The sequence below is a fragment of the Paroedura picta genome, chromosome 2 (assembly GCF_049243985.1).
Source record: "Paroedura picta isolate Pp20150507F chromosome 2, Ppicta_v3.0, whole genome shotgun sequence".
NCBI lineage: Eukaryota > Metazoa > Chordata > Lepidosauria > Squamata > Gekkonidae > Paroedura > Paroedura picta.
Window position 1 is genome coordinate 120,221,803 of NC_135370.1, and position 25,835 is coordinate 120,247,637.

Consider the following 25,835-nt stretch of genomic DNA (forward strand, 5'->3'; position numbering starts at 1 on the left):
AAAGAATTACAATGTGAATTTGGGTCTCCTCAAGCAGAGTTTGGGGTGTGTTTGGCTAAGTGGGGGAAGAACTTTTTCTTCCGTTTAAGTTGTTTATAGCACTCAAACAATTCACCTCTTTGACACTTGTAAACTGGACAGGGAAGACAGGCTGTAAGCACAATACCTTACTTTCAACAAAAGGGGGGGGGACAAGATGCAAACTGGTTTGTTCTTTTTTAATATTACAATGTAATGAATTTGCAATACATATCTGTATAGGCAGTAAAATTGTATGGCACAACATCACACGGCAATTTTGATGGGTTCCTCCCTCCCCCTCCCCATTCCATTCTCATTTTTTACCTTTTAACTGCATATTTTTAATATATTCTGCCCCGGCCATTAAGCTAAAGGGGGGGGATGCTTTTATACAAGGTTACAGTATTTTACAACAATAATATGGACTGAGGTTTGTTTTCTTTGCACTCTTTCTCCCATTCTCACTTTCAAACACTGCACACCCCAAAAAACCCGATATATTATTATACATTGAAAACCGTCCTTCAACATCAGTAGTATAAAAGTCCTAGTACTATGTGTGGTGGAAAGAGGGCTGGCTAAAACTTCACCTGCAATCTGCCATTAAGCCTGGGAGGGGAGATGGGTTCCCTGCAATGCCATCTGTAAAGCTGAAAGCAGTCAAAGGACTTTCATCTGTTCAGCCTAACTCTGCCCCAGTTCCCATTTGGGCTTAATTTTTTTAATTCCAAGTGTTTGCTTTTTTACCATGTCAGTCAAAGCAACCAAATAAACAGAGTTCTCAGCTGCTGTGTCTCACTGATTATTTTTCGGTCTGTTTCCAGGAAACTACCTTTCCCACCATTGTATGTTTTTGAAGCATTTTACAACATACTGTGAAATCTTGGTTAGAAGAACATCTTGGCTAGAAGACTAGCCACCCAAAATACCAAAAGTGGATGTATAGGATACTGTACAACTCTGCTCAGCCTTCAGTTTCGCAGGATAAGTAGGGCCATTCGAATTAGCACTGGAGGGCTATTTATGGATGCATATTCAGAGCACACAGTCACTATAATCTGTACAACATTTGTTATCTACACTTTTATGTTTGCATGGCCCATCATGTGTGTACTGGGGGAGGGGGGGCTGGACTGCAGGACTGACATGGAGAGCACATTTCAGAATTGCAAAATTATCGGCAGAATGGCTTCTATTCAAAGAATGTGAGAAACTTTACTGCCTAGGATGCATTACAGCAAACATTTGTTGGTGTTTAAAGTTAGCTTGGAAACAGGCATGACCAACATATGACTGCCACTAAAACAGCCCTGTGTTACATTTTCCACCCTCTCCCTGTAATGTTTAAGTGCTCTTACATCTTCCCACCACTTCAGTAACAACCTTAGGGTTGTACGATGATGGTGCAAGTCATAATATGGGATGAACTGACGCTATTCTTATTTAGCTGCTGATCTGTGTTTTGCTTTGCCTGAATGTGAAAAGACTTTGGAAGTGGATTTGCACATATTGTGCTGAATCTGTGAATGGTTTGACACATGGACTGGAACACTACTCAGAGCACCTTGAAACACCATTTGAAGTAGGCTCTGTTGCATCATATACTAAATATGTACTGAATCACTCACATGCATATCTGTTATTAAGTAAACTTCAGCAAGTGATGTCATCAAAAGAATCTGTTCTTATACAAAGTACACCTCAAATATAGTTTCTGTACATTGTTTCTGTAACCATTCTTCATATGTAGTACTAAGTATACACTAATGCATACTTGTGCATGTGGTACATAGCCAGCATGACTGGGTTTGTTGTAATCAAGTAATTATGTACTACTTAACCCAATTGAAACCACAGAGCAATTTGGTGGACTACTGATTTAGCTTTGGAACATCTCATCTTTCTTGTGTTTACCACTAATGCTTTGTAACCAGGAAGCAAACCAGATAGAGTCTGTCGCCCACTGATACCTGGCTGACATGAGAAATCCCCGCTCCCAAAGCTGTTATTTTTAGCTGTAATCAACAGCTAGCACGCATACAAAATATATCTTCCTAGGTAAGCACACTTAGGAACATAAACACAAAATGAGGAGGTATAGATAATATTATGCACACATGAGAATGTTCATTTGCGTGAGAATTTTCATCTAGCTATAGCTTGCCAGGCTATCCTTTCATTTAACGCTAAAGCAAGATGACCTCCATTCTAAGGTGTCACCAACACTGTTCCTTATGTAATGACAGAACTCTGGTTCCTTAACATTTAAAATGTGTGACCCAATGGAGGATTGCCATGAACAGAAAGGGGCACTTTATGCTAATTCCCCCATGCTATTCCACTACCACCCCCATCTCCCAGAAGCATGTGGGACTGTAGTTGGAGGGAGACAAGATTAGGCTGCTATACTACATGGACTAGTTGACCCAAAATCATGTTGCTTATGCGTACTATAAAATGGGATTGTACAAAAGTCCATTTGGTGCGTGTGACATTGTCACAATGAGAAAAATCACACTGCAATAAAAGAAATGCTCTAGAGCCTCTTCATTAGCAAAGGCATGCTTTTCCCCAATAGTATTTCAATATTAGCAACTTGTAGGTAGGCCAGAAATATAGGTACACCTGTGGAATAATCACACATGCATGAAGGTGGTTGGGTACCAAACATCCCTAAGTGGTGTCCTTTCTTCTCCCTTAGATATGGAGTGCTCCACATGTCATTCCATTCAGCTCCTTCACTGTTTTGCTTTTTAGAAACTGGGTGTAGTGGAGGCTGGACAGCCACAGTCATTTGTGAACTCATCCTTTTATAGGAATTCCAATAAGTATCCTTCCCATTCCAGGTGGGGGTGTATATAAATGGCAATGGTTCCAAGGTCACATGCAAGCCAGAAAATGTGTGTGCGTGGGGGGGGGGAGGGGGGAGGAATAGAGGGGATGCTTATTAAATTTGCAGATGATACTAAACTCGGAGGGGTAGCAAACACAGCAGAAGACAGAATCAGGATACAGGATGATCTTGACAGGCTGGAAAACATGGCTAGAATTAATGAATTTCAATAGTGATAAATGTAAAGTTCGGCATTTAGGTAGGAAAACTCAAATGCATTATTATAGGATGGGGAAGACCTGTCTTGGCAGTAGTATGTGCAAAAAGGATCTAAGATTCTTAGTAGACCATACACTGAACATGAGTTAGCAGTGTGACTCAGTAGCTAAAAAGGCAAATGGGATTTTGGGCTGTATCAAAAGAAGTATAGTATCCAGATCATGCACGGTGATAGTACTCTGCTCTGATTAGACCTCACTTAGATAACTGGGTTCAGTTTTGGGCACCACAATTGAAGAAGGAAGTTGACAAATTGGAGCGCATCCAGAGGAAGGCAGCGAAAATGGTGAGGGGTTTGGAGACCAAGTTGAATCAGGAAAAGTACTTGAAGGACTGTCACATAGAGCAGGGGTAGTCAACCTGTGGTCCTCCAGATGTCCATGGACTACAATTCCCATGAGCCCCTGCCAGAATTTGCCAGCCCTGCCAGGGGCTCATGGGAATTGTAGTCCATTGACATCTGGAGGACCACAGGTTGACTACCCCTGACATAGAGGATTGAGCAGAGTTGTTTTCTGTGGCCGCATATGGTAGGACCAGAATTAATTGGATGAAATTAATTCAAAAGTATTGTCAGCTAAATATCCAGAAGAAGTTCCTGATGGAGAAGTTTCTCAGTGGAACAGGCTTCCTCGGGAGGTGGTAGGCTAGATAGCCACCTCACAGAAATGCTGTGGGTAGGCAGAAGGTATTGTGTTCATGCTTGGCTCTTGTGGTACTTTCTTGCATGCCCAGGGAAATGCTGATTACCACTTTGGGGGAGGGAGGTGAATTTCCTCCAGGCCAGACTGGACAGAGATTCTTTTTTTTTTGAGGGGGGGGCATGGAATTGGAGTCACTATGGGTTGGTAGTTGTGAATTTCCTATATTCTGCAGGGGGTTGGATTAGATGACCCTGGAGGTCCCTTCCAGCTCTATGATTCTAAGAGTCTGGATGAATTTCAGAGCTTGCCTGTCAGCTGCTTACTTAAGGAAGGGAGGCCAGTAGCTTCCACTTCAATAAACACCTCTTTAAAACAAGGTGGGTAGTTAAAGCCTCGTTCCTTCTCTCTCCGCTGTGGACATAGCTCTGTGCTTAAGAAACCACAAAACCCAAACACTGTCTTCTTTTTGCACAGCTGAACTGGACAGAATCTCATTGGACATGGAACAAATCTTCTTTGATCCAACTATAAGGCAGGCGGACACAGGGAACCTGTGATGCTGCTATCTCTCAGAGGAACAGGAGGGACAAGAGGTGGGTCTATATCCACAAAACATTTTCAGCTGGAAACACTTCCAATGAAGGAAATCATCTTAACTGTTATCCCACCCCACCCCCACACCCCCCAAAAAAGCTCTCTGGCACCCACTGTAGACTTTGGGAAGGAAGTGTTCCAAGGAGAAATACAGAGTCCTAAGTCTCCCCCTCCTCCAGTAGCAACAGCTTGGGTATCTAGTTCTTTAACTGAAGAAAGCCTTTATGTTAATAATCATGGAGACTTTCCCTTATTGGCCAGAGATTTATGCATGAAATAGCTATCTCATATATCTAGGCCTTCTTTCCAGTTAGATATAACACCAGAGGAAATCTGGGCTGGAAGAGATGAGAAATAGTTCCTCCTCTGCCTTTGCCCATGGTCTTCTGGTTGGATTTTCACTTAGGTCAAGAGCCAAACCTACTAAGCCCCATTCAACTGGTGGAAACTTCTCCCCTGGCTGATTTAATGCCAATGGCTTTAAACAAAACTGTATGTATGAGAAAATACTGCAAGGAAGAAATATTCATTCATGCAAGGGCTTGTCCTACCAGTGCTTTGGATTGTACCATCTTTCTAGACCTAGGTTTGGATCAGCACCGGATCCTTCCATGATACAGCTGCTCAGCTGATGTTTCTACCTATACCGGCTGAATCAAGGGACAATGTGGCTTGAGCTTTTTCCTACCACTTTTCCCATGGTCCACATCTGCCTGCTTATGTAGCACACCTAAAGGCCTGTTCATTAAAGGAAAAGGAGAAAGCTCACAGTAGCGGCAACCACCTTTTCCAGGTATTAGGCATCAGAACTGTTACCTGAAACATCAGCATAAATATTATTCAGATGGGGCATGTGTGGAACAACCAACTGAAACCTCTGATTTGAAATGATTTCTTTTGTTTTAGACATATTTGTTGGGTGTGATAAAAGACAAGGGACACAACAGAGTCTTTGTCACTAGTAAGCAGAAGAATGACAGCATAAGAGAAACACACCACATGAGCAGTAAAATCAAGTTTGTCTGGTGCATTTGAAACTCCCAGTATTTCCTTACACATGCATGGCCTCAAGGACCCACACACCCTCAAATGCTTAAAACACTCCAAGAGTGGCAATATATGTAATGCTATGATGCCATGGGTAGCTAAAAGTGCTGCATTTCAGTGTCTGAGGAGGGCACTGGCTGTCTGGAGTCCAAGAGTGGATGGATTGGTTCAGCTGTCCTGTTTGCTTTGTCAGTGTCTCGAGGACAATAGCTGTAGTTCTGTCATGTTGCCCACGATATGGCCGCACTGTGCTCCTTCGCTTTCATCCGCAGGGCTGCAATGCTGGAGGACTTCCGGTCAGGCTCCCCATTCAGCTCATAGCCATTGATGCCAGGGCTGATGCCAGTGCTTCCAAAGAGGCTGCCCATGTGAGTCTGCCCCACGTGGCTGCTGGGACCAGAGACGCTCAGGAATTCGGAGACTCCGCCTGTTGTGTGGGGGTGAGCATGGGGAGACATGCAAGAAGGCACCGAGTCACATGGCACTACACAGGCAGGCACAGGTGAGGCAGCACCATTGTTGCCAATCCAAGATGGGTTCTGGATCTAAGAGCGGGGGATGGGGAGGGAAAAATTGGTTATCTCATATAGGCTTCTCTCATAGTTCTCCGAGTGTAGGCATGACCTCACTAAAGATGAGCCAGAACAGGATGCATGAGTTTGTCTGATCCTGCTCTCAGATAGTATTCTTTATTGAGTCAGGCCAACCCATTCCCAATGCAATGTGGGTATCTGAGCAACTGACCATTCAACTGATTGACACTTTTGTTGGCCATTAATGTTCTAATATATTTACAAGTTTCTTGCTTCCTTGAGGTCACTGCCATGGCAATCATAAAGCATGCCACATGCTCCAATTTGTCTCTTTCCTCCTAATCTAACCCATCTCCTGTTTGAAGTTTACTCTGCTGTAAAGCATTTTCAGGTGATAGACTAAAGTTGGCTTTTGCACATCTTCTATCAGCAGTGTGAGTACAAAATCTAAACTGGTCAAAATGTACGGTTGATTTAAGATTCATTCTAGATCTTGCCTGATAACATTCACAAATGTGCACAATGAAAATGTGTGAAATGTGTGGAAAGCTGGAGAGGAAAGAACAGTTATCACTAAGGACCACCAACCAAAATTTCAGAAATAAAGAGACATGCTGTGTTTTAGATTTCTGGTTGGTTTCAGATTACCACAAGTCAAATCCTATTGCAATATCCCATTGTGTTGATTGTATTGGTTTGTTCTGTGTAATCTGCCTGGAGTTCTAGTGAAAAGGGCAGGCTATAAACAAAGTAAATAATTTTTTTAATGATGGATTTTCATTTGAACCAACAAACATCTGTTTGTTACTCTACAGGTTATAAATGAGCCATTGGACATCAAGCTGGTTGATATTTAAGTAGCTCAATCTGTCTCCAGGACAACATATATATTTGTTACCAATTAGGCATTTGGGATAATTAAGAGAATAATTCAAGAAGCCCATTTTAAAATCTCAAACCTTATATCAACTTTCTAATCTCTAGGTCCAGGTTCACGCACTGGATTGGTTCTGCCTTTAGTCCAATTTCAGTTGAGAACTCATGAACAAACTGGAGTTTATGATGAGCATGAACCTGGTTAATTGCCAGTCTTGCGTATCCCCTCATTCCTTCTCCTATAAGGCATGTCAAGACCAATGGCAGAATTATTTTGACTATTCCTAATTGCTTCCATAGTGGTGTACTATGCAACAAGAAGAGTTAGGGGGCACATAAAACCAAAGTTATGGTTTGAGGCTCATTACAAACACTTGTTTCTTAGCCCTCTGAATTGAGCCTTACTATTTAGAGCTATTAATTCATCCATTCTGATCAGCGACTTTGGGTATATGAGGAGAATGATCACTATACCCTCTCCCTCAGCAGTTTCTCTATCTTTAACACAAGCATAGGAAGCAACAGTTCAAATGCTTCATGTACAGCATTTACAACTTGAATTTTTCCTGTGATGAACTCAAGGTGGTGCTAATATAGAAAGCTCAACCTGTTGAATTGTCTGTCATATAGCCAATGACAGAAAATAAAAGGCGAACCCCCACCCAAGCTGTATCTATACATTACTGGATACTGCTCTAGCAGATGAATGTCAGAGTGTGACCCTCCTCTCTGCTGAGCAAAAGAGAGGAGGGCAAAGAGCCCTCGCAAGGAAAGAAATGGCTCAACAAGCACACTGTGGAGGGATGCTGCAGGCAAAAGGAGAGTGAGGAATGGTCTTTGCCAGCAGGAGGCCCCTTGGAGGTAGGGGAGGTATGTCAAGGGGGGAGAGTGTGAGATGAAAGAATGCAACAAGAGAGGATCCAGATGGAAAAAAGGAAAATGCAGGTCTCTGAACGGCCTGCATTCCTCAGCCTTCCAGCACCATTTGTTCAGGCTCCACTTCTGACCTTTTACCTCTGGCAAGCTATGCTTTTCTGGCAGGTAGTGGGGGAGGCCCGATAGCAACATTCAGAGGTGATGAAAGCACAGGCAGACGGGCCATAAACCGGCAGGCATCATAATGCCATTCTAGAAATTTATGCTCCTGCCACATTTAGAATATTGCGTGCCCTTCTGATTGCCCCTGTCTTAAGAAGGATATCATATAGCTGGGGAAGGCACAGAAAGGGGAAACTAAACGGACATGAGGGCTACAGCCCCACTCCCCCAATCTGGAGGGGAGGGGAGATGAGTGAATGGGTCAGGGAGATAATAGAGGTAACAAGATGATGTACATGTGAAGGAGTGAACTCATTTCCCCCACTCTCTCACACACAGTAATTGAAATCAGGGTCACCCAATTAAACTGATGGGGGTAGGGGTAGACTCAGGATACAGAAACAAGTTCTTCACCTACGGCATAATTAACATGTTGAATTAATCAGTGCACACGGTGATGACCACTGGCTTAGATCATTTCAAAAGCAAGTCAGACAAATTCATGGAACATAGTTAATGTCCACTGCTATATCTCTAAACAAGCCCAAAGGAACCTCTGCAGTAAGCGGCAGTGTAGGAAAACCATGGGCTGTTTTGTAAATAATCTCTGCCAAAGTGCCTTGTATCAGATCAACTTATTGGTCCACCCATGTTGTCTACCATCCTGCCAGGCACATTAGACAAGTTATCGTCTTGTACAAATTGACAGCGTACAGCCAACATTTTTCCTGCAGCTGCACTTTTCATCAACTGGATATAGTGAATCATCTGCCTTTCAGGGAACTTTTCCTGTATTAAGAAAGTTCTCATCCAGGAACCAGGAAAGCCTAATAAGCTTCAAAGGCTGTCCAGAGTTCCTAGGGAAATCTTTAACCCATAACATAGCAGGCAAAGACTATCGACACAGTCTAAAGCAGCAAGACATTACACCAGATTTTTATGTGTCATTCTCTTTCCTTTCAGGTGCTTAGCAAGAACTTTTCCCCAAATATACATATGTTTGTACTCTTAACAAAGTGATGAGATTAAGCACTAGATTCTCCTGATCACTTCCATAAATCTTTGAGACTAGAGAAAGGCCACCTTGAGTATTTATTCATTTATTGAATTTCTATATCACCCTCCCAAAATCAGCTCTAGTAAATAAAGATTTGCTTTCTTTATTCAGGGTTGAATAACACAACTGTCACTATGGCAAAACAGAAAGAAACTGTGGATTCACTGTACATTCACATCCATCCACACCTCAATATCTTAATGGGGGAGCAACTAAAAGAGTTGGACAGAAATTCTTGGGGTGCTAGTGACAGAAACTCACCTGGGCATAGTTCTCTGCTCGAGTTAGCAAAGGCAGTTCATAGGCTGTGGAAAAGTGAGTGCGAACCTGCTGCATTTGACCAAACCGCTCTCGCTTCCTCCATTTTGCCCGTCGGTTCTGAAACCACACCTGATAAGGTATAAGCAGAAGAGGATTCACATCAGGGAAAGTAGGAGAGGAAACAGAACACTGGGCTTGGCAGAGGGACCGGCAAGAAGGCCTTCAGAGAGCTGCAAGCAGTTTGAGGCCTACTTGTGGTCAACACAATTACTTCTTTTTTGCATTACTCCAAAATTTTGCAAAACCGTTTTGAGCAGAGGTGATTGCAGGCCTCAATAACTGTGTAAGTTCACCATGGAGAGAGGACCCTCTCAAATTACTTTTTGTTTGATAAAAAAACTATTACCTGTCTCCAACTTAAGTTGTGAACAACCATTAGCACAACCAACAACAGCCGTAATTTTGGTGCCTGAACCATCGTTACATGAGTAGCTCTGGAGCCAACAAGAGAAAACATTTTGTTTATCTCCATAGCATCACACATTCATATTTGCAGGATTTATATTGTTGCTTCTGAATCAAACGCTTTTAGTTAATTCAAACTTTAACATAGCTTTAGCGAACAAAATGGCAGCCAGCCCAGTTTAGAAGTGCTTCTTTCTTCCAATTTTCTGTGTGAATTTTTATTCATTTATTTTAAAATAAGTCTTATGTTCATACATATTCAGGAAAGTATAAAATTAATTATATATACAAATCACCAGCCAGCCTCCAGGAGGGGACTGGAGTTTTCTCAGAATTACAGCTGATCTCCACATTACAAAAATCAGTTCACTACGTTCACAAGAAAACCGTATACAACAAAAACAATGTTAAAAATTAAACCATCCCTGCAGAGAGGTTGCAAAGCCACTAATCATTGAGATTCTTGCACATCCTGAAAAACAGTGACAGAGGATGCCTTCCAAACCACATCCAAAAGATTGTTATTCCAGGCTGGGTTCAGTTAATGAAACCCACCCAGGGCCAAGCTGCAACACAACAGAACTGCTATATCAAAGCCTACTGAGCTGACCTAATTTGCCTTATCCGTTCAAATCAGAGAACCCTTCAGGTACATCAGCCCCAAGTTGTGAAGGACTACACTACATCAGGACACTGTATTATCCACCTGCTCACTGGAATTGCCAAACAGCTCCCTTGCTTTTGATTCTGCAGCTTGAATCCTGAGTAGTGACAGCAGAGTCACACTTTGGCCCATTATGCACGGAGTGGAAGGTCCACATTCGGGGTGAAATGGCTGAAATCACCAATTATGCATGCTGAAGGTGGCAACCGGGAGCAGAGTCAACGTATGCTGCCAAAAAAGCTGCGTTAGCGAGATGCGGAAGAAAGTGGAGCTTCCCGGGACCAGGACGCAACCAGAAGCGGCTCCAGAGTAGCTGTGTGCATAATCGGATACTCTGGGTTTTGCCGCCGTTGCGTTCTGTCCTGTGCATAAGCGGTTTGCTTCGCTTCTTTCTCCTCCGCGTTCTCCATGCCGCCGTTTCAGCGGCCGTGCATAATAGGCCTTCGTGTCTCCCTCTCACTGCAGCATTCTTTTGCCTTCCATTGTTATTTGTGTAGATCATAAACACCACTCACCCCCCCCCCAACAATACTGAGGGATAAGCAGACATCTGGAATGGGAGGAGAAATTGGGAGAAATTGCTCTCTCCTCTGCCAACAGAAATGACATTTTGCAGGCAGAATTGTTATTACACCTATGGATTGGCAACTTAGGGTCTGCAGATATTGGAATGGTTCTCAGGTTGTATGCCAGGGAGCTCTCAGGGATTCCTTAACAAGAACATCAACTGATTCAGGTGGATAGCCCTGTTGGTCTGAAGCAGCAGAATAAAGTTTGAATTCAAGGGCACCATTAAGACGAACAAAGTTGTATTCAAGGTATATGTGCTTGCACATGAAAAAAACTTTGTTAGTCTAAAAAGTGCCCCTGGACTCAAACTTTGTTCAAGACTCAAGAACATCAATAGTGGCAGATAAACTTCCATGAAAGACTGCTCTTTCACCACCACTGATCTTTCCCCACAATGGTCCATTATGCACGGAGTGGAAGGTCCGCATTCGGGGTGGAATGGTGGCGGCTAAAATCATCAATTATACATGCTGCATGCGGCAACCGGGTGCAGAGTCAATGTATGCTGCCGAAAAAGCCACGTTAGCGAGATGCGGAAGAAAGTGGAGCTTCCCAGGACCAGGGCGCAACCAGAAGCCGTGTGCATAATCGGATACTCTGGGTTTTGCCGCCGTTGCGTTCCGTCCCATGTATAAGTGGTTTGCTTCACTTCTTCCTCCTCCGTGTTCTCCATGCCGCCATTTCAGTGGCCGTGCATAATAGGCCAATGTGAAGCTGCAGAAAATTATTAGGTTTGTTCCTTGACTAAACACATTTTCTGTTCACCTGGAATGAAGGTGAGGCATCTGCCTCGCTGCTTTTACTATAACTGATGTGCCCTGTGAACTGAGTATATGACCTCACACATGGCCAAGAAATGCAGCACCTGGATTCCAGGGCATATGCAAAAACCTCTTGGCCAGGGGGAGATCTGGGGAAAGTTCCCTGAAGGTAGACAGTTTGAAAACCACAGTCTTAAGGTACCTCCTCCAACCCTTGCTCTTCTGCTGCCTCCTTCTATAAAAGAGCCATGCTAATAGTGATCCACCCCAGAGGACTCACAGGTAAACATATTCAAAGCTGTATATAGAGTGAGCACTGTTATGTAGAGATTTGAAAATAATTGCCTAAAGGAAGCTGCGATAACCGCTCAGGCAAAATCAATACTAACTTTTACAATGAATCCAGCAAACCAGACACACATTTTCTTTGGACAGACTCCAGTCTCCATGAACAGAAGGGAACAACACCTTGCCAAGATGGAGATTCCTGGTATTGACTTGGCTCTTATAGGATTAAGACTATAGCCGCAGCCCCAGATGAAAAATATAGGTATGCTATTTTATCTAAGAACTAGTGAGAATGACTCACTCAGTAGAAAACCAATGAGGACCTCATTTTAGGAGATGTAATTCAGCTATGGAATGCAACCAGAAATAGTCTGCCTTGAAATGTTCTAGGGGAGGAGTCTCTCTCTCTCTCTCTTGGGGGGGGGGAGCACAATGTTTCCTGCCCTGAATCTCACCAGACTCTCTTATTTTTCCCTCCCCTGCTTGCTATAGGGAAAAAGTGCTACAGCATTTTGAAAAGGAGAGTGGTGGATTAATCACTGTCTCTGCTTGTTTAAAAGGGCCATGGATTCTCTGTGGGTAATCTGGCAAAGATATTCAGCTGGCACCTATCTTCTGCCTCCTTGTGTCCCCTCATCTTATTTTCATTTCTTTTTGGGTTGCTTCAGTTTGCTCTTGACTCATATTCCGTTGGCGCAGTTCCTATGAGGTACAGAAGGCCCAAGTCCTGATTCTTATAACCTAACCCATTAATGGCCAAACTGTGTCACGTCAGGTCCAAAGCATAACATACACACTCTATCTCCCCTGTGTCTGGCGAATTTCCCTCTAGCTCACTGAGCCAAGGAGAAGACAGCAGAGCAGTGCTAGAGGGGTAAGGAACAGTGATGCTCTGAATGTGTGCTTGTTCCTAGGGAGGCTGCCAGCTGCTCACCCTGCCTCTGCCATTTGTGGTAATGGCCTGAAACAGGCTCTTGGTCTAGCCCATTTTATTTTTCCTGACTGAAAGTGTAGACTCTCTAAGATCTCAAGCAAAGGTCTCTCCAAATCCTGAGAGCCATTTACCTGGAGTTCCTAGAGACCTGGATAGCAGGTGTTCTGTCACTAAACTAGCAATCACAGGGGGAGTTCACTAAGGACTCGAAACCAGCAGTTTGTGTCATATTTAGATGCTAGCATGGCTGAAATTATTACAGTGTCATTGTGCTGCTGTCACTTCCATACCGGATAGCTCTTCTGAAAGCCTACAGGGTTAGTGTCAGACTAGGATCAGGATTTGAATCCCTTCCTCTGACATTAATGTTTACTAGGACCCATTGTGCACGGGGGGGAATAATGCACATTCGGGGTGGAATGGCGGCGTCTAAAATCACCGATAACTCATGGTGCCTGCTGCAACCGGCCGCAGCTTCGGTGCATGCCACCAAAAAAGCCGCGTTCGCGAAATGCGGAAGAAAGCGCAGCTTCCGGGTGACCGGGGCACAACCAGAAGCGGTGCCGGGATCGCTGCGTGCATAATCGGTTACTCTGGGTTTTGCCGCCGTTGCGCCCTGTCCCGTGCATAACTGGTGTGCTTTGTGTCTTCCCCCTCCGCGTTTTCCATGTGCCCCGAAATCGCCGTTTCGGCAGCCGTGCCTAATGGGCCTAGGTGATCTTGGGTCAAACATTTTTCTCCGCCTAACTCATTTCACAGGGGGCTTGTGAGGATAAAATTGAAGAAGCAAGAACTTTGTTGGAAGCCACTTTGTGTCCATGTTATGTCTGTGGGCATTTGGCCACTGATGCAAATGAGGGTTTCTGCCAGCCAAGGAACTAACCAATCAAGGGAACCTGGTCACTCTGCTTAGGGTCGGATTGCTCTGTTTAGGGCCAATTGGATTGCTCTGCTTAGAGCCAATCAGAAGCAGCAGCTGGCTGCCTAAAAGGTATAAAAATGCATGTTTGCCTTTTTTTCTCTGTGCAGTATTTGGAGTTTGTTGCTGGAGTTGCTAAATAAAAAGAGCTGTCCTGAAGACTTGGAGTCTGTGATTCCTGAAACTGCAGACTTAATAGTCCACACTGTGAAGAAAACTAAGGTATAAATATAAATAAGAAAACTAAGGTATTTTTATTTAAATACATACAAAAGATTAACTTTAAAGATGATTTTCCACTTTTCACATCTGTCTCAAATCTTTTCTGAATCTCCCACCAGTGTCCCAGTTGTTGTGTTCTTTGTCTGTTTCTCTGACCATGATACCAGTATACATTCAAAGATGTAAAAATAACTATTGGGTGCAAACAAAGCAGGTCATTCTCTTTTTAAATGAGAAAGAGTATGTATATAGGTTTGCCATACTTGTTTGTCAGGCCAGATCTTGTGCCTTTATCAGTTGCATGACAGGTAAGAGAAATTCAAAAGGTAGAGCCTTTCCCAACTCAAAAGCATGCTTACAGCTTTTCTTGTTGAATTTCAGCTTTTTATACAGCTGTTAGAGGCAGCAGGGCCATGACAGTCAAGTAAGGTGACAACCCCAGTTGACAGGTGGGTAAAGGATCAAGGAAACCATATAAATCAAGATGCACTTTAAAGGGTGCTAAACAATCTATATAGTTGCCAGTTGCTATGGCACCAGATAATGAAAAGAACCAGCTGTGACTCTGTTTCTGGTTTGTGTTTTCCGTGGTGACCCAGGCAGCTGTTAGTCCTGACAGCTCAGCTACTCTGAAAGAGTTTTAGTGGAGAGTTCCTAATGCTTATGAAAGTCTAGAACCATAGTTCTGTCCCTCTTGTTAGTTGATTGCTGTAAAATACATTTCAGTCAGTGCTTTGAAGTCCATGGCATTCACAAAAGAAGGGGAATTTTCCCCAGCAACTCTAACTTGCAGAGAGAAAGTACCAGTCCAAAATCTGAGAGCTAGTTTTCCTTCAGGGTCATCACCACTTGCATTGGTGGATGAAATAAATCTTCCCAACATGACTTTTCAAACCAGGATCAAGTGTAAAATGAGTGAATTCTGTGGAAAGGAAACCTGTGCAAATCAGATCATCTCAGCAGAGGAGCAATGTGACATGTTGGCAAGGCATTTGAAGACCCTTGAGTCAAGTTGCTAGGAATAACCCAGCAATTAGTGGGTGATGGGGGAGGCAGGAATTTAAAGGTAGGGTGGGTAGGGGACAATCAGCATCTCTGGCACAATAACACAACTTCCATCATGACATGGAAGTTATGTCAATGCCTTGAGGGGAATGCTCTAGCATTTACTCCAAATTCTATGGGTTTACATATGGCTTAACCATAGAGTTTTAGGCAGATGATAGATGAGTCACCCAACATGATGACATCAGTTTTCAGTCTCACCAGAAGTTGTATTAGGGACGCAGATTGTACCTCTCCACAAACCATTTAACCAGGCAGTAGCAGTAGACAGTGGTTGCAAGGGAGGGAGATATCCTGCCATAAATGGGAACCTTGGTTAAAGGGATGACTGAGGCCAGGAAAAATTGTCCAGTTGGAGGCATGGAACTGAAACTATTCTCTGGCGCACTCTGGCTGAAGCACTTTGCAGTGCAACCTGAAACAGAGCTGTATCCATTTAAACTTGTGAAATTAAAAGGGTGAAAATCTGGGGGGCATTCAACACCTGATAAATAAAGTGTAATGCTTACCTTCTGCAGATGCCATATTTCTGGCATTTTGCATTAAATTGCCAACATCCAGTATCCAAGCAGCAAACCGGTAGCTACATCCTCCATTTTTAAAACGCTACCTGGGGAATCGCATAAAGTGGATTCCCCAAACTGTGCAGTGCTAGCCAGAGGAGAGCAACCAGCAAGCCACATACCAAGGAAATGTGTGGAGCTGAAGCAGTGCTATCTCCGCCTCCAGTTCCTGCCCTCACACCCACCTCCTTTTCCTGGGGACGTCTTTTTTTTAACTGCCTGGAGCAACTAATAGATGTTAAATCATTCAGGCAAAGCAAAAAAAAATCCCTCCCAATTAAAACACAAAGCATGCCTCTCTAAAGTCCCCCCCCGCAAAAAAATTGAGCCCGAGATTAATTTTTTAAAGATTCAAGGCTCATGATTCCAAAAGGGTGGCATTAAAAAAAGCTATGCATCTATAATTAGATGCATCAGCATCTCAATGGAGAAGTTTTACTTAAAAAAAATAGCTGGCACCGTGGGACCTTTAAAACATGGAAAAAGGTGATTGGCTGCCTGGCTTGATTATCAGGCGAAGGAGAGTCACGTGTAAAGTGTGTTGCTCTCTTCCACCATTTCAAGCAGGCATGTGACATGCTAAGAAGTGCGAGAAGGCAGCAGAGAGCCAGGTGAGGAATGGCAGGAGGCACATTATTTTTTCATGTTACGCCATTTTGCTGGTGTAACACTATATTTTTCAATGTGCAGAATTGCCCTGGTTCAGGACTGCACTGTCAGTCTGACATTCATCTGCTAATACCTAAGATTCAGTGTCATGACTCCTGTTAAACAATGTCTTTCTTTATCTTTGCTGTGGGATCTGGTGCTGCGAGGTTGCCAGAGTGATATCAAGGCAGTATTTTAACCATTTTTCATTCTAGGGTGCCAAGATACTGAAGGTTAACCAGGGCAAGCCGGATAATGCAAACTGGAAACTAGGAAATACTTTCAAGAATTGAAATTACTTGGTGACATTATCCAGAGACTTGGATCATTGTGAGAGATCACTGGAGAGCCAGCTTGGTATAGTGGTTAGGAGTGCCAACTTCTAATCTGGCAAGCCGGGTTTGAATCTACGCTCCCCCACACGCAGCCAGCTGGGTGACCTTAGGCTTGCCACAGCACTGATAAAGCTGTTCTGACTGAGCAGTAATATCAGGGCTCTCTCAGCCTCACCTCACAGGGTATCTGTGAGCCTCTTTCTGGTAGAGAAAAAGGCATATAAGAATCAACTCTTCTTCTTCTTCTATGCTATTTATACCGAGATCTACTTCTCCCATTAAACTAGTGTTGTTTGGCTAGGATTCCTTAACAGAAAATTTGGCTGAAGTTTATTCTAATATCACATCACACATGTAGAATAAATTTATCCCCTGAAGAGATGTAGTCTGAGCTAGATTAGGAATGCTCTACTACCACCACTATCACAAAGTATAACAGCCTTTTTTAAAGTGCTAATTTAACAAGCTTGTCAGTAAGATATATGTGGCTAGCACAAGGAAATATACAGGGAACAGTCTGGTTTAAGGACACTTTACTGTCTTCTGTTTCCTGATTCCGGATCTCCCTGAGGAGTTGTGAAGCTTCACTCATCACTACTTGAGAAGTGGTTGACACTCAAATGAAGCCAAATGCAATTTAGCAAAAGTCTTATAACACAGTGCAGAAATGGTCTCCCACAGCAAGTATAGCCTTCTACAGCAGTTGCCCCACAAAACATGACTATCAAAAATTCATAGAAAAGAGCTCAAGTTAATATGTTGCAATGAAAAGAATAAAGGTCTTAGATGCATTTAAAACTAAAGTTGTGCTAGTTAGGTGATGTTTTGTAGCTACTCTTTTTGAAAGCTGGTTGGAGCCCCCATTTGAGGGAAAGTGAGGTACAAATATTTTTAATATATAAAATTTATACTCATGCACACACAGAAGGAGAGAGAGACATGAACTCAAGAATCTCAAGAGCATCCGAGTTTGACATGAAGGGTAGATCTGTAGCCTCACAGCAACCTTTAGTGACTTTTCACACATACCCGCCTAAGCCAACCGGTATGGGCAGGCTATAAAAATAAAGTTCTTGTGGTGGTTATTATTATTATTATGAATTCCTACACAGGAAGGAATAACATGCAGTAATATTTAGGAGCTACATACATTGCAACAAGAACTATTATTATGACAAAAATTATGCAATTTTAGAAATGGCCAATAGAAGACAATGGCCATTTCTTAATGTTCAAGACAGAATTTTGCCTGTCTACTGCATTTGTATTGTACTGTTCCTCTACAGCAGTGGTCCCCAACCTTTCTGAGGCTGGGGACCGGCAGGACATCGGGCTGCGCCCGCGCGGACCACACCCGCGGGCCGCGCCCGCGCATCGGGCCGCGCCCGCGGGCCGCGCCCGCCCCATGTGGACCACACCCGCGGGCCGCGCCCGCCCCATGTGGACCACACCCACGGGCCACGCCCGTGCATCGGGCCACGCCCGTGCATCGGGCCGTAGCCGCACGATGCGCGGCCTGGCCCTGATTCCCTCTCCCCGCCCTCCCGCAGTAAGAAGCTTCCCGGGCTGCAAGCTTGCGGCCTGGGAAGTTTTTTACTGCGGGGGGGGGGCGGGGAGAGGGAGCCACGGCCCGGCGCCATGTCCTTCGCGCGCCATGTCCTTCGGAGAGGGAGCCACGGCCCGGCACCGGGCCACGGCCCGCAGGTTGGGGACCACTGCTCTACAGAGCTCAGAGCAGGACATATAGGCCCACAGTGGATAATGCACATGAAAATTCAGCTGCAAAAACACATTGAAAGTGCATTATCCAATATGTGTGGAATGGGCCATGGTCTCCTTTTCCCCCTTTACTTCCCACAACAATCCTGGCACAATGTGACTGGCGATCTGAGCCTAGGTAGCTCTAGTTCCATTCCAACGCTCTAATCACTACACTGCACAATGCCAGGTAGGCATAACTTATCGGCGTTAAGTGATTCTAATAGTATGCACGCTTACCTAAGAACAAAGATCCATCTAAGATAGTCTAGAGTTTTTTCCAAGAACCACAGGATGTACAAGGTCCCTACTGGAACTAGGTGAGTGGTCCACTGGTAGACTGAAGTCTACTTTCTGATTACCCCTTCTTGTAGAGACTGCACTCAATGAGTGGAAGGCAAAGGCTGGGAATGAGTTTGAGGTGAATTTTTAAGAGGCATTTTTATCACACTGATGAAATCAGCAGCATAGATGTCAGGTGCTGCAGAGACAGAGAACCGGAAGAGAATGCAGAATGAAATTTGGAGCTCCTAGAGGATGATGATACGGGAATAACAAAGATTCTAAGAAGGGTCCTGGAGAGAGGCAATAGCAGATAGGTAAATGGGAACAAAAAATTATGCATACATAGTTTCACTGTTTCAGTGACAGTTTCCCAGCATGCAGTTGTGAGAAACCCATATATGGGATCATCATACAGTACAATCTACGTGAACAATTTCACACTAAAATATTTTCTGTGTGGGAATATGTGAAGAAGGCCGGTGTAGCTCTGGGGAAGAGATGGTGATTTAATCCAAAGCCACCTGGTGAGCCTCACTGCAGCTGGATCTTTAGGGAGTCACTACAGATTCCTAACAAAGCTAAGCTTTAAAGCTTAGCTATTCTATCTCACCATATATTGGTGAGATAGAATAGCCAAGAAGCCACTGATCAGATTTCAGGGAATCCTCCAAGGACCTGCAAAAGCCTGCTGTAATCCCAAATCTTAATAACTGCTGGGCTATGCCTCTGACATCCAAACAAAACTGAAATAATTCCACGGCTCAAAATTCAACTTCACCTTTAACAAGATCTATACTAATTTTCCTGCTTAAAAGAACAGAGCACACACAATAAGCTTAAGTTTCCTAAGGTCTCCAAAATAAAGGCACCAGTTCTCTCTTGACTTAATACCAACAACAAAGGGCAAAACCAGATGGTCACATATAGCTCCTTCCATGTTACTTTTCTCCCAATAGTCTTTTTTGTTTGCGTGTTTTAACTGAAAAGTAGCCAGGAATGGAAGAGCTGTGGAAAGGGCTGTTGTGATATGACCTTCTGTAACTAAAAACCTATCGAAAGCATACTTCAAAAGTCAAGTGATACCTTTTCTTAGGAACAACCAAAATGACATAGAACACTGTACAAGTTGTCATGTTGGCTGACATAAGAAAAAGTATAGCTTGGTTTTTGGTTTGGATTTTGCTTTGGACCACTCAGCTACTTGTAACCTTTATGAAGGCATTTATCACAGGCACAAATGGGACAGTGAAGATATCACACATAGCTCCCAACTGGGGCTAAGTACAGGACTGTTCGCTTTGGAAAATGGAACAAGCACGTATTGAAAGCAAGAATACAACATATCCATTTATGATTGATTGAAAAGTGTTTTATCTGGCAATTTCCCTTGAATCCCAGTGACAAAGGTGAACTAATGTTATATACTACTACTACTACTACTACTACTACTACTACTACTACTAATAATAATAATAATAATAATCAAACAAAATTCAGTCACAAGAAATCAACAGTGAGTCCTGGCATATCTAACCCATTTCAATCTCAGTTTCTATGGGAAAAAATCCCTAAAATGACCATTAGTACCCCCAAAAAAACATCAATAAATTCCAGCACAGTAGGCTCACTCTGTATTTGTCACTCAATTTTTGGTTTGTTTGAAGGATCTTAATGTTCAAGAAAACATTGGTCTCCTCATATAGGGTATCAGCAAATGTGAGTACTAGCTTTGGCCAAAAGAAGCATAAAGGTAAAGGTATCAGCTGTGCAAGCACCGGGTCATGTCTGACCCTTGGGGTGACACCCTCTAGCGTTTTCATGGCAGACTCAATATGGGGTGCTTTGCCAGTGCCTTCCCCAGTCTCATTACCGTTTACCCCCCAGCAAGCTGGGTACTCATTTTACCAACCTCGGAAGGATGGAAGGCTGAGTCAACCTTGAGCCGGCTGCTGGGATTGAACTCCCAGCCTCATGGTCAGAGCTTCAGTCAGCATGTCGGCTGCCTTACCACCCTGCACCACAAGAGGCTCTTGAAAAGAAGCATAACCAATGGTAATTAAACAAAATCACAACCAGATGCAATCTGATTGTGGTAGCTGGTTACATCTTGCTTGTTATCATATTTTTATGGCTTATTATTTATGTCTTCTGTGGGGTGTGTTTTTGTTGGCTGCTCTGGCCTTTGCAGTTAATAAACAAATCTTGATATAATTTTTTTTTCTTTATTAAGTAAGCTGTTCAAGACTCAGAATGCCATTTATTCCAAATGAAAACATATATTGATAAACAGTATTCCCCCCACCCACCCCTGATTTACTTTAACTGTATTCTGCCATCCCATTAAATGCAGGGAACGTTTAACATCACATATCAGTTAGGTACTCTGGTTTAAAATGGATTCAGAATTGAATCAGATCTCTACCTAATCACCTGCTTGTAAATGTTTTGATGCTTTGCAACAAGCCAAAGAGGTTTCATTTTAATCAGATCACATCACTTTAGCTATTCTCTTCACCCACCTCGAATCTGCACTGTGCCCTCCCCCCCCCAATCATTTCTTTCTCTTCTCTGCTCTTTTCCCTTCCCCCTCCCCCATCCTTAGAGACTGGCTTCCCTTGTGAACTGCAGGAGTCAGGCTTGCCAGCATCTCACTTTGATCTCAGAGAGGAGATTTCCCTCTGTCTGCTTGAGGCTGGCAAGGAGCAACTCAGCGACCTGGAGATTTCCTCCCCATGTGGTTTGGGGATGGTTTGTATCTCATCCAAACAGCAGCAGCAAGGAGTTCAGTCCTTTATGTGCGATGGCTGGAAAAGCAGTGACAGGGGCTTCTGCCAACTATAGACTTTTGAGTTAGGAGAGTTATTTTTCCCTTGGTCTGCGCTCTGCAAGGAATGACAACTCTTCCATGCACGGTTTCTTTTCAAAGGGATCCCAAGTGAGTTAAGGAGGTCAAAGAGAGAGAGAGAGACAGAGGGAGGGAGGGAGGCTGGGTTAGATCAGTGTTGATGAAGGAGCATGCATTTGTGAGAGATTTTCTCCCAATGAGTGATGGGTCTGAATGTATCTGTCACACTCATCAGTCTGCATTTCCTTTGCCACACATTAGCATTGCCCTCCCTGCCTCCCTTAAGCAACCCAGCTGGCAGCCAGTCATAGGCTTGGCCAGCCCTACAAATCTTTGATCTGCAGATGCAGAGTCCACAGTGGTGACCCTGCTGTGCACAGAAGAGTGGCTAGCAGGTAGAGAGGGTGCCGTACGTTGCAAACAAAACATGTGTTATGCACATGTATCCATCCCCTAATACATGGCAAACACATTTCTTTCTGTCAATACAAAACATTCGCTGCAGTCCTCTTTCATATGCATGTGGTGCACTCCATGACAATTCCAGAATATCCTGGCATGCCCTCTAGCCAGCAGAAATCTCGACAGACCATTTCCGAAGGTAAGATTGTGTGTATAACCGAATATCGAAGGCGGTTTTATATTCACAGAGGAATGAAGTCTGACCCAGGTCTTTGAATTCGCTCACTGGATAGGGAATAAAAATATGGTTTCATATTTTCAAATGAGCCATTACTTTAGGAGTCATCATTCTGATTCACAGATCCTATACATGACAGTATAGATGAGGTATTTCAGTTCTTACCCTAGGCAAATCCTTCCTACAGCTCCTAATTGTCTCCAGGGCCCTATACCTCTCAGGATTACTGCACAAATACCCAAACACTGGATCGGATGTGCTGTGCAGAGGGCCAGAGAGACAACCAGAAGGATACTGATGCCAGAATTCCTACCAGTTATAAACAAACCTGTTTGGTGTGTGTGTGTGTGGGGGGGGGGGTTCAGGTGTTTTGTTTGGTTTTACAAGTTTAGCAAGAGGTTGGAGTTTTGATGTTGACATTCTCAGATAATGTCAGATACCCTAAAGGGAGATAAGCATGCTGGGTGACTTCTTACCAATCCCTCCAGGGCAGTGGTCCCCAACCTTTTTATCACCGGGGACCACTCAACGCCGGGGACCACTCAACGCCTTTTACTGAGGCCCGGTGGGGGGGTAGTTTACTCCTCTACTCTCAACCACTGCCCTAACACTCTCTGATCGCTATGGTAATGTTTAAACATCCCTTCAAAATAAGATACAGACACGCTACAACAATGAAGTGTGTTGTAAAGGGCTGGGGGGGGGGAGAAGGCGTCCTTCGGGGCCCACCTCCAATTAGTGGGTCCGCGGCCCACAAGTTGGGGATCGCTACTCCAGGGGATAGACAAGGCCTTAAGCCAAAGTATTCTAAGCCCTACCATGCAGCATGGGATGATGATGAAGAAGGTTGGTTTTTATACTCAGTTTTTCACTACCCAGAGGAGTCTCATTGTGGCTTATAATCCTTCCCTCTCCCCACAACAGACTCGCTGTAAGATGGGTGTGGCTGAGAGAGCCCTGATATCACTGCTCGGTCAGAACAGCTTTATCAGTGCTGTGGTGAGTCCAAGATCACCCAACTGGCTGCATGTGGAGGAGCGGGGAATCAAACCTGTCTTGCCAGATGGGGGCTGGAGATCTCCTGGGATGATAACTGATCTCCAGGCAAAGGGAATCAATTTCCCTGGAGAAAATGACAACTTTTGATGCTGGACTCTATGACATTATACCCTGCTGAGGGCCTCCCCATCTTAAAACCCTGTCCTTTCCAGGCACACCCCACCTAGTATGTGCTAGGGCTTACAAGCTGGCCTCTGACCCTCCTTTTGCAGAGCAGGCTTGCATCAGTGCTATATCTAGTTCAAGTACACCATTGCCTAGTCTATGTCTGCTAGTCTGCTATGTCACATTTAGGATAGACAAAGACAAGGGTGTAAACTGTACGGAGCTTTTATTCCAACCCCAGATCGATTCAGTCCCTGCCCTCTACACAAATCCATTTGGATTTGTGGCGATTTAAAATTTCCTTCTACAGCAAGGATTGATCCAGAGTGACCCTACCTTTATTGTGCGATATCTTAGAGTGCTTTTAACGCTCAATATTTCAAGATTCGGATTAGAGAAACCAGGCTGTTTTGAATCTGGGCTCTCCAGAAGAAGAAGAAGAAGAAGAAGAAGAAGAAGAAGAAGAAGAAGAAGAAGAAGAAGAAGAAGAAGAAGAAGAAGAAGAAGAAGAAGAAGAAGAAGAAGAAGAAGAAGAAGAAGAAGAAGAAGAAGAAGAAGAAGAAGAAGAAGAAGAAGAAGAAGAAGAAGAAGAAGAAGAAGAAGAAGAAGAAGAAGAAGAAGAAGAAGAAGATTTGGTTCTTATATGCCGCTTTTCACTACCTGAAGGAGGCTCAAAGAGGCTTACAGTCACCTTCCCTTTCCCCTCCCCACAACAGACACCCAGTGAGGTAGGTAAGGCTGATATCACTGGTTGGTCAGAACAGTTTTATCAGTGCTGTGGCGAGCCCAAGGTCACCCAGCTGGCTGCATGTGGGGGAGTGCAGAATCAAACCCAGCATGCCAGATTAGAAGTCCACACTCGTAACCACTACACCAAACTGGCTCTCTAGATTAGTGGCCGCTCTTAAGCACTATGCCAGTATGGTCCTTCCCACATTTCACAGATTAACACTGGCCTGATGGGCGAAACAAGTTCACAGGCACCTAGCCTCTGATAAAGCATGTTGACATCAGTAGGTGCCTTTGAGTTAGTAGTTTTGTTTTAGTAGATCAGTTGTAGATTGTGCTGATGACAGCACCATTTGCCACTGGTTGTTGTGTTTACCAAATGAATCCTAGCAGCAGCAGCAGCAGCAGCAGCAAAAGACATTGCTTATTCCCAGGTAGTAATCTGATTGAGGTTGCCAGACCTGGGTTGGGAAATACCTGGAGACTTTCTGTTCCACCCAAAATTTAGAAATTTCAGATCTTTCTGCAAACCTGGGGAATACCCCAAGTTTGCTGGAAAATCTTTTTAGCATCCATGTGGCCCTGAACTGCAAATATCCACAGATGAGGGCTATAGGTTGTTACTACATAGATGAAATTCAAATTCCTCAGAATCAGGTACAAATGCTCAGATCTATAATTAATGGCATCATTAATTGCATACAGAAATATATTAAATCACTACTGTCTCTAATGTAATATTTACCCCTGCTATTTTTCTTCTACTGCTGTCTTCCTTTCTAATAAACACATTTTTGATTCTCTGCAAGATTTCCCAGTGAACAAGAATGGCAGTATTTATGAGATGGATTGAAAAAAGGATAACTATGTAATTAAAAAAAAATGTACCAATACCATTCTGTTCCACCAGAAATAAGGCAGATGAAAAGCTGAGGTGCCAGGAACTCTACTTCCATGTTAATTATGACCTAAGTCGAAAAGTTTTACCCTTCCATTAGGGCTGCCAACCTCCAGGTAGTAGCTGGAGACATCCTGCTATTAAAACGTATTTCCAGGAGACAGAGGTCAGTTCGCCTGGAGAAAATGGCTGCATTGGAAGTGGGACTCTATGGAATTTCCCCCCAAATCCCGTCCTCCTCAGGCTCCATGCACAAAATTTCCAGGTAGTTCCCAACCCGGAGCTACAAACCCTACCTTCCATTTCAACAGCTGCTTTGGCCCATTTTTGTATGCTGGACAGATGGCATTCACTGGAAATGCCTGTACTATTGACTCTTGCACTTGGTGAGTCAGTATGATCTTCTGGTAGTATAACTAAAGCCAAAACCTGTACAGGGTAATGGTGTGCAACAGAACAGCAGCTCAAGTGCCTTAACTTTTCCCATCAGTACCACCAGATAGCTGAATGAAATCCACATTTGGTACCAAAAAGCTATGAGTTCTGTACCTTTGTATAAATTACCCAAATCAAGCAAAGGAGTAAAATATCTTTCTCTTCTGCTAGTCACAGGGAAGGAACAAAGATTTATTCGTAGCATGAGACCTCCTGTTCCCTGACCACAGGAAATTCTGTTGAGGGCTGCACCCTCCCTTTAGGGAATTTAGCAGACGTTACCTACATTTTGGCAACCCTCCATAAGAGCTAGATACTTCCTTTAAAAAAAAACAAAACAGAAAGGCCTCATTTTCAGAGTGTTGAATTCCAATGGCCACTACAAAATCGTGTGGTTTTCCTCATCGAGAGGAATGGGGGAGAAATTGCAGTCCTAACTATAGAGTACAAATGAGGTTGGACCA

General features: G+C 43.7%; 1 protein-coding gene across 4 annotated transcripts in view; it reads right to left on the reverse strand.

Annotated features, from left to right (window-relative positions):
• Positions 1-25,835, reverse strand: part of ALX4 (ALX homeobox 4) — a 114,936-nt gene continuing 89,101 nt past the window's right edge. For 2 of the 4 annotated variants that reach the window (XM_077322242.1, XM_077322243.1), the window contains 2 exons: positions 9,184-9,312; positions 4,452-5,963 (listed from right to left, as the gene is read on the reverse strand). In XM_077322242.1, the coding sequence (XP_077178357.1) occupies positions 5,640-5,963; positions 9,184-9,312 (453 nt within the window). In that variant the 3' untranslated portion in view covers positions 4,452-5,639. Of the gene's footprint in view, positions 5,964-9,183; positions 9,313-25,835 lie in introns of all 4 variants that reach the window. The other 2 variants (XM_077322240.1, XM_077322241.1) reach the window with 2 other exon arrangements.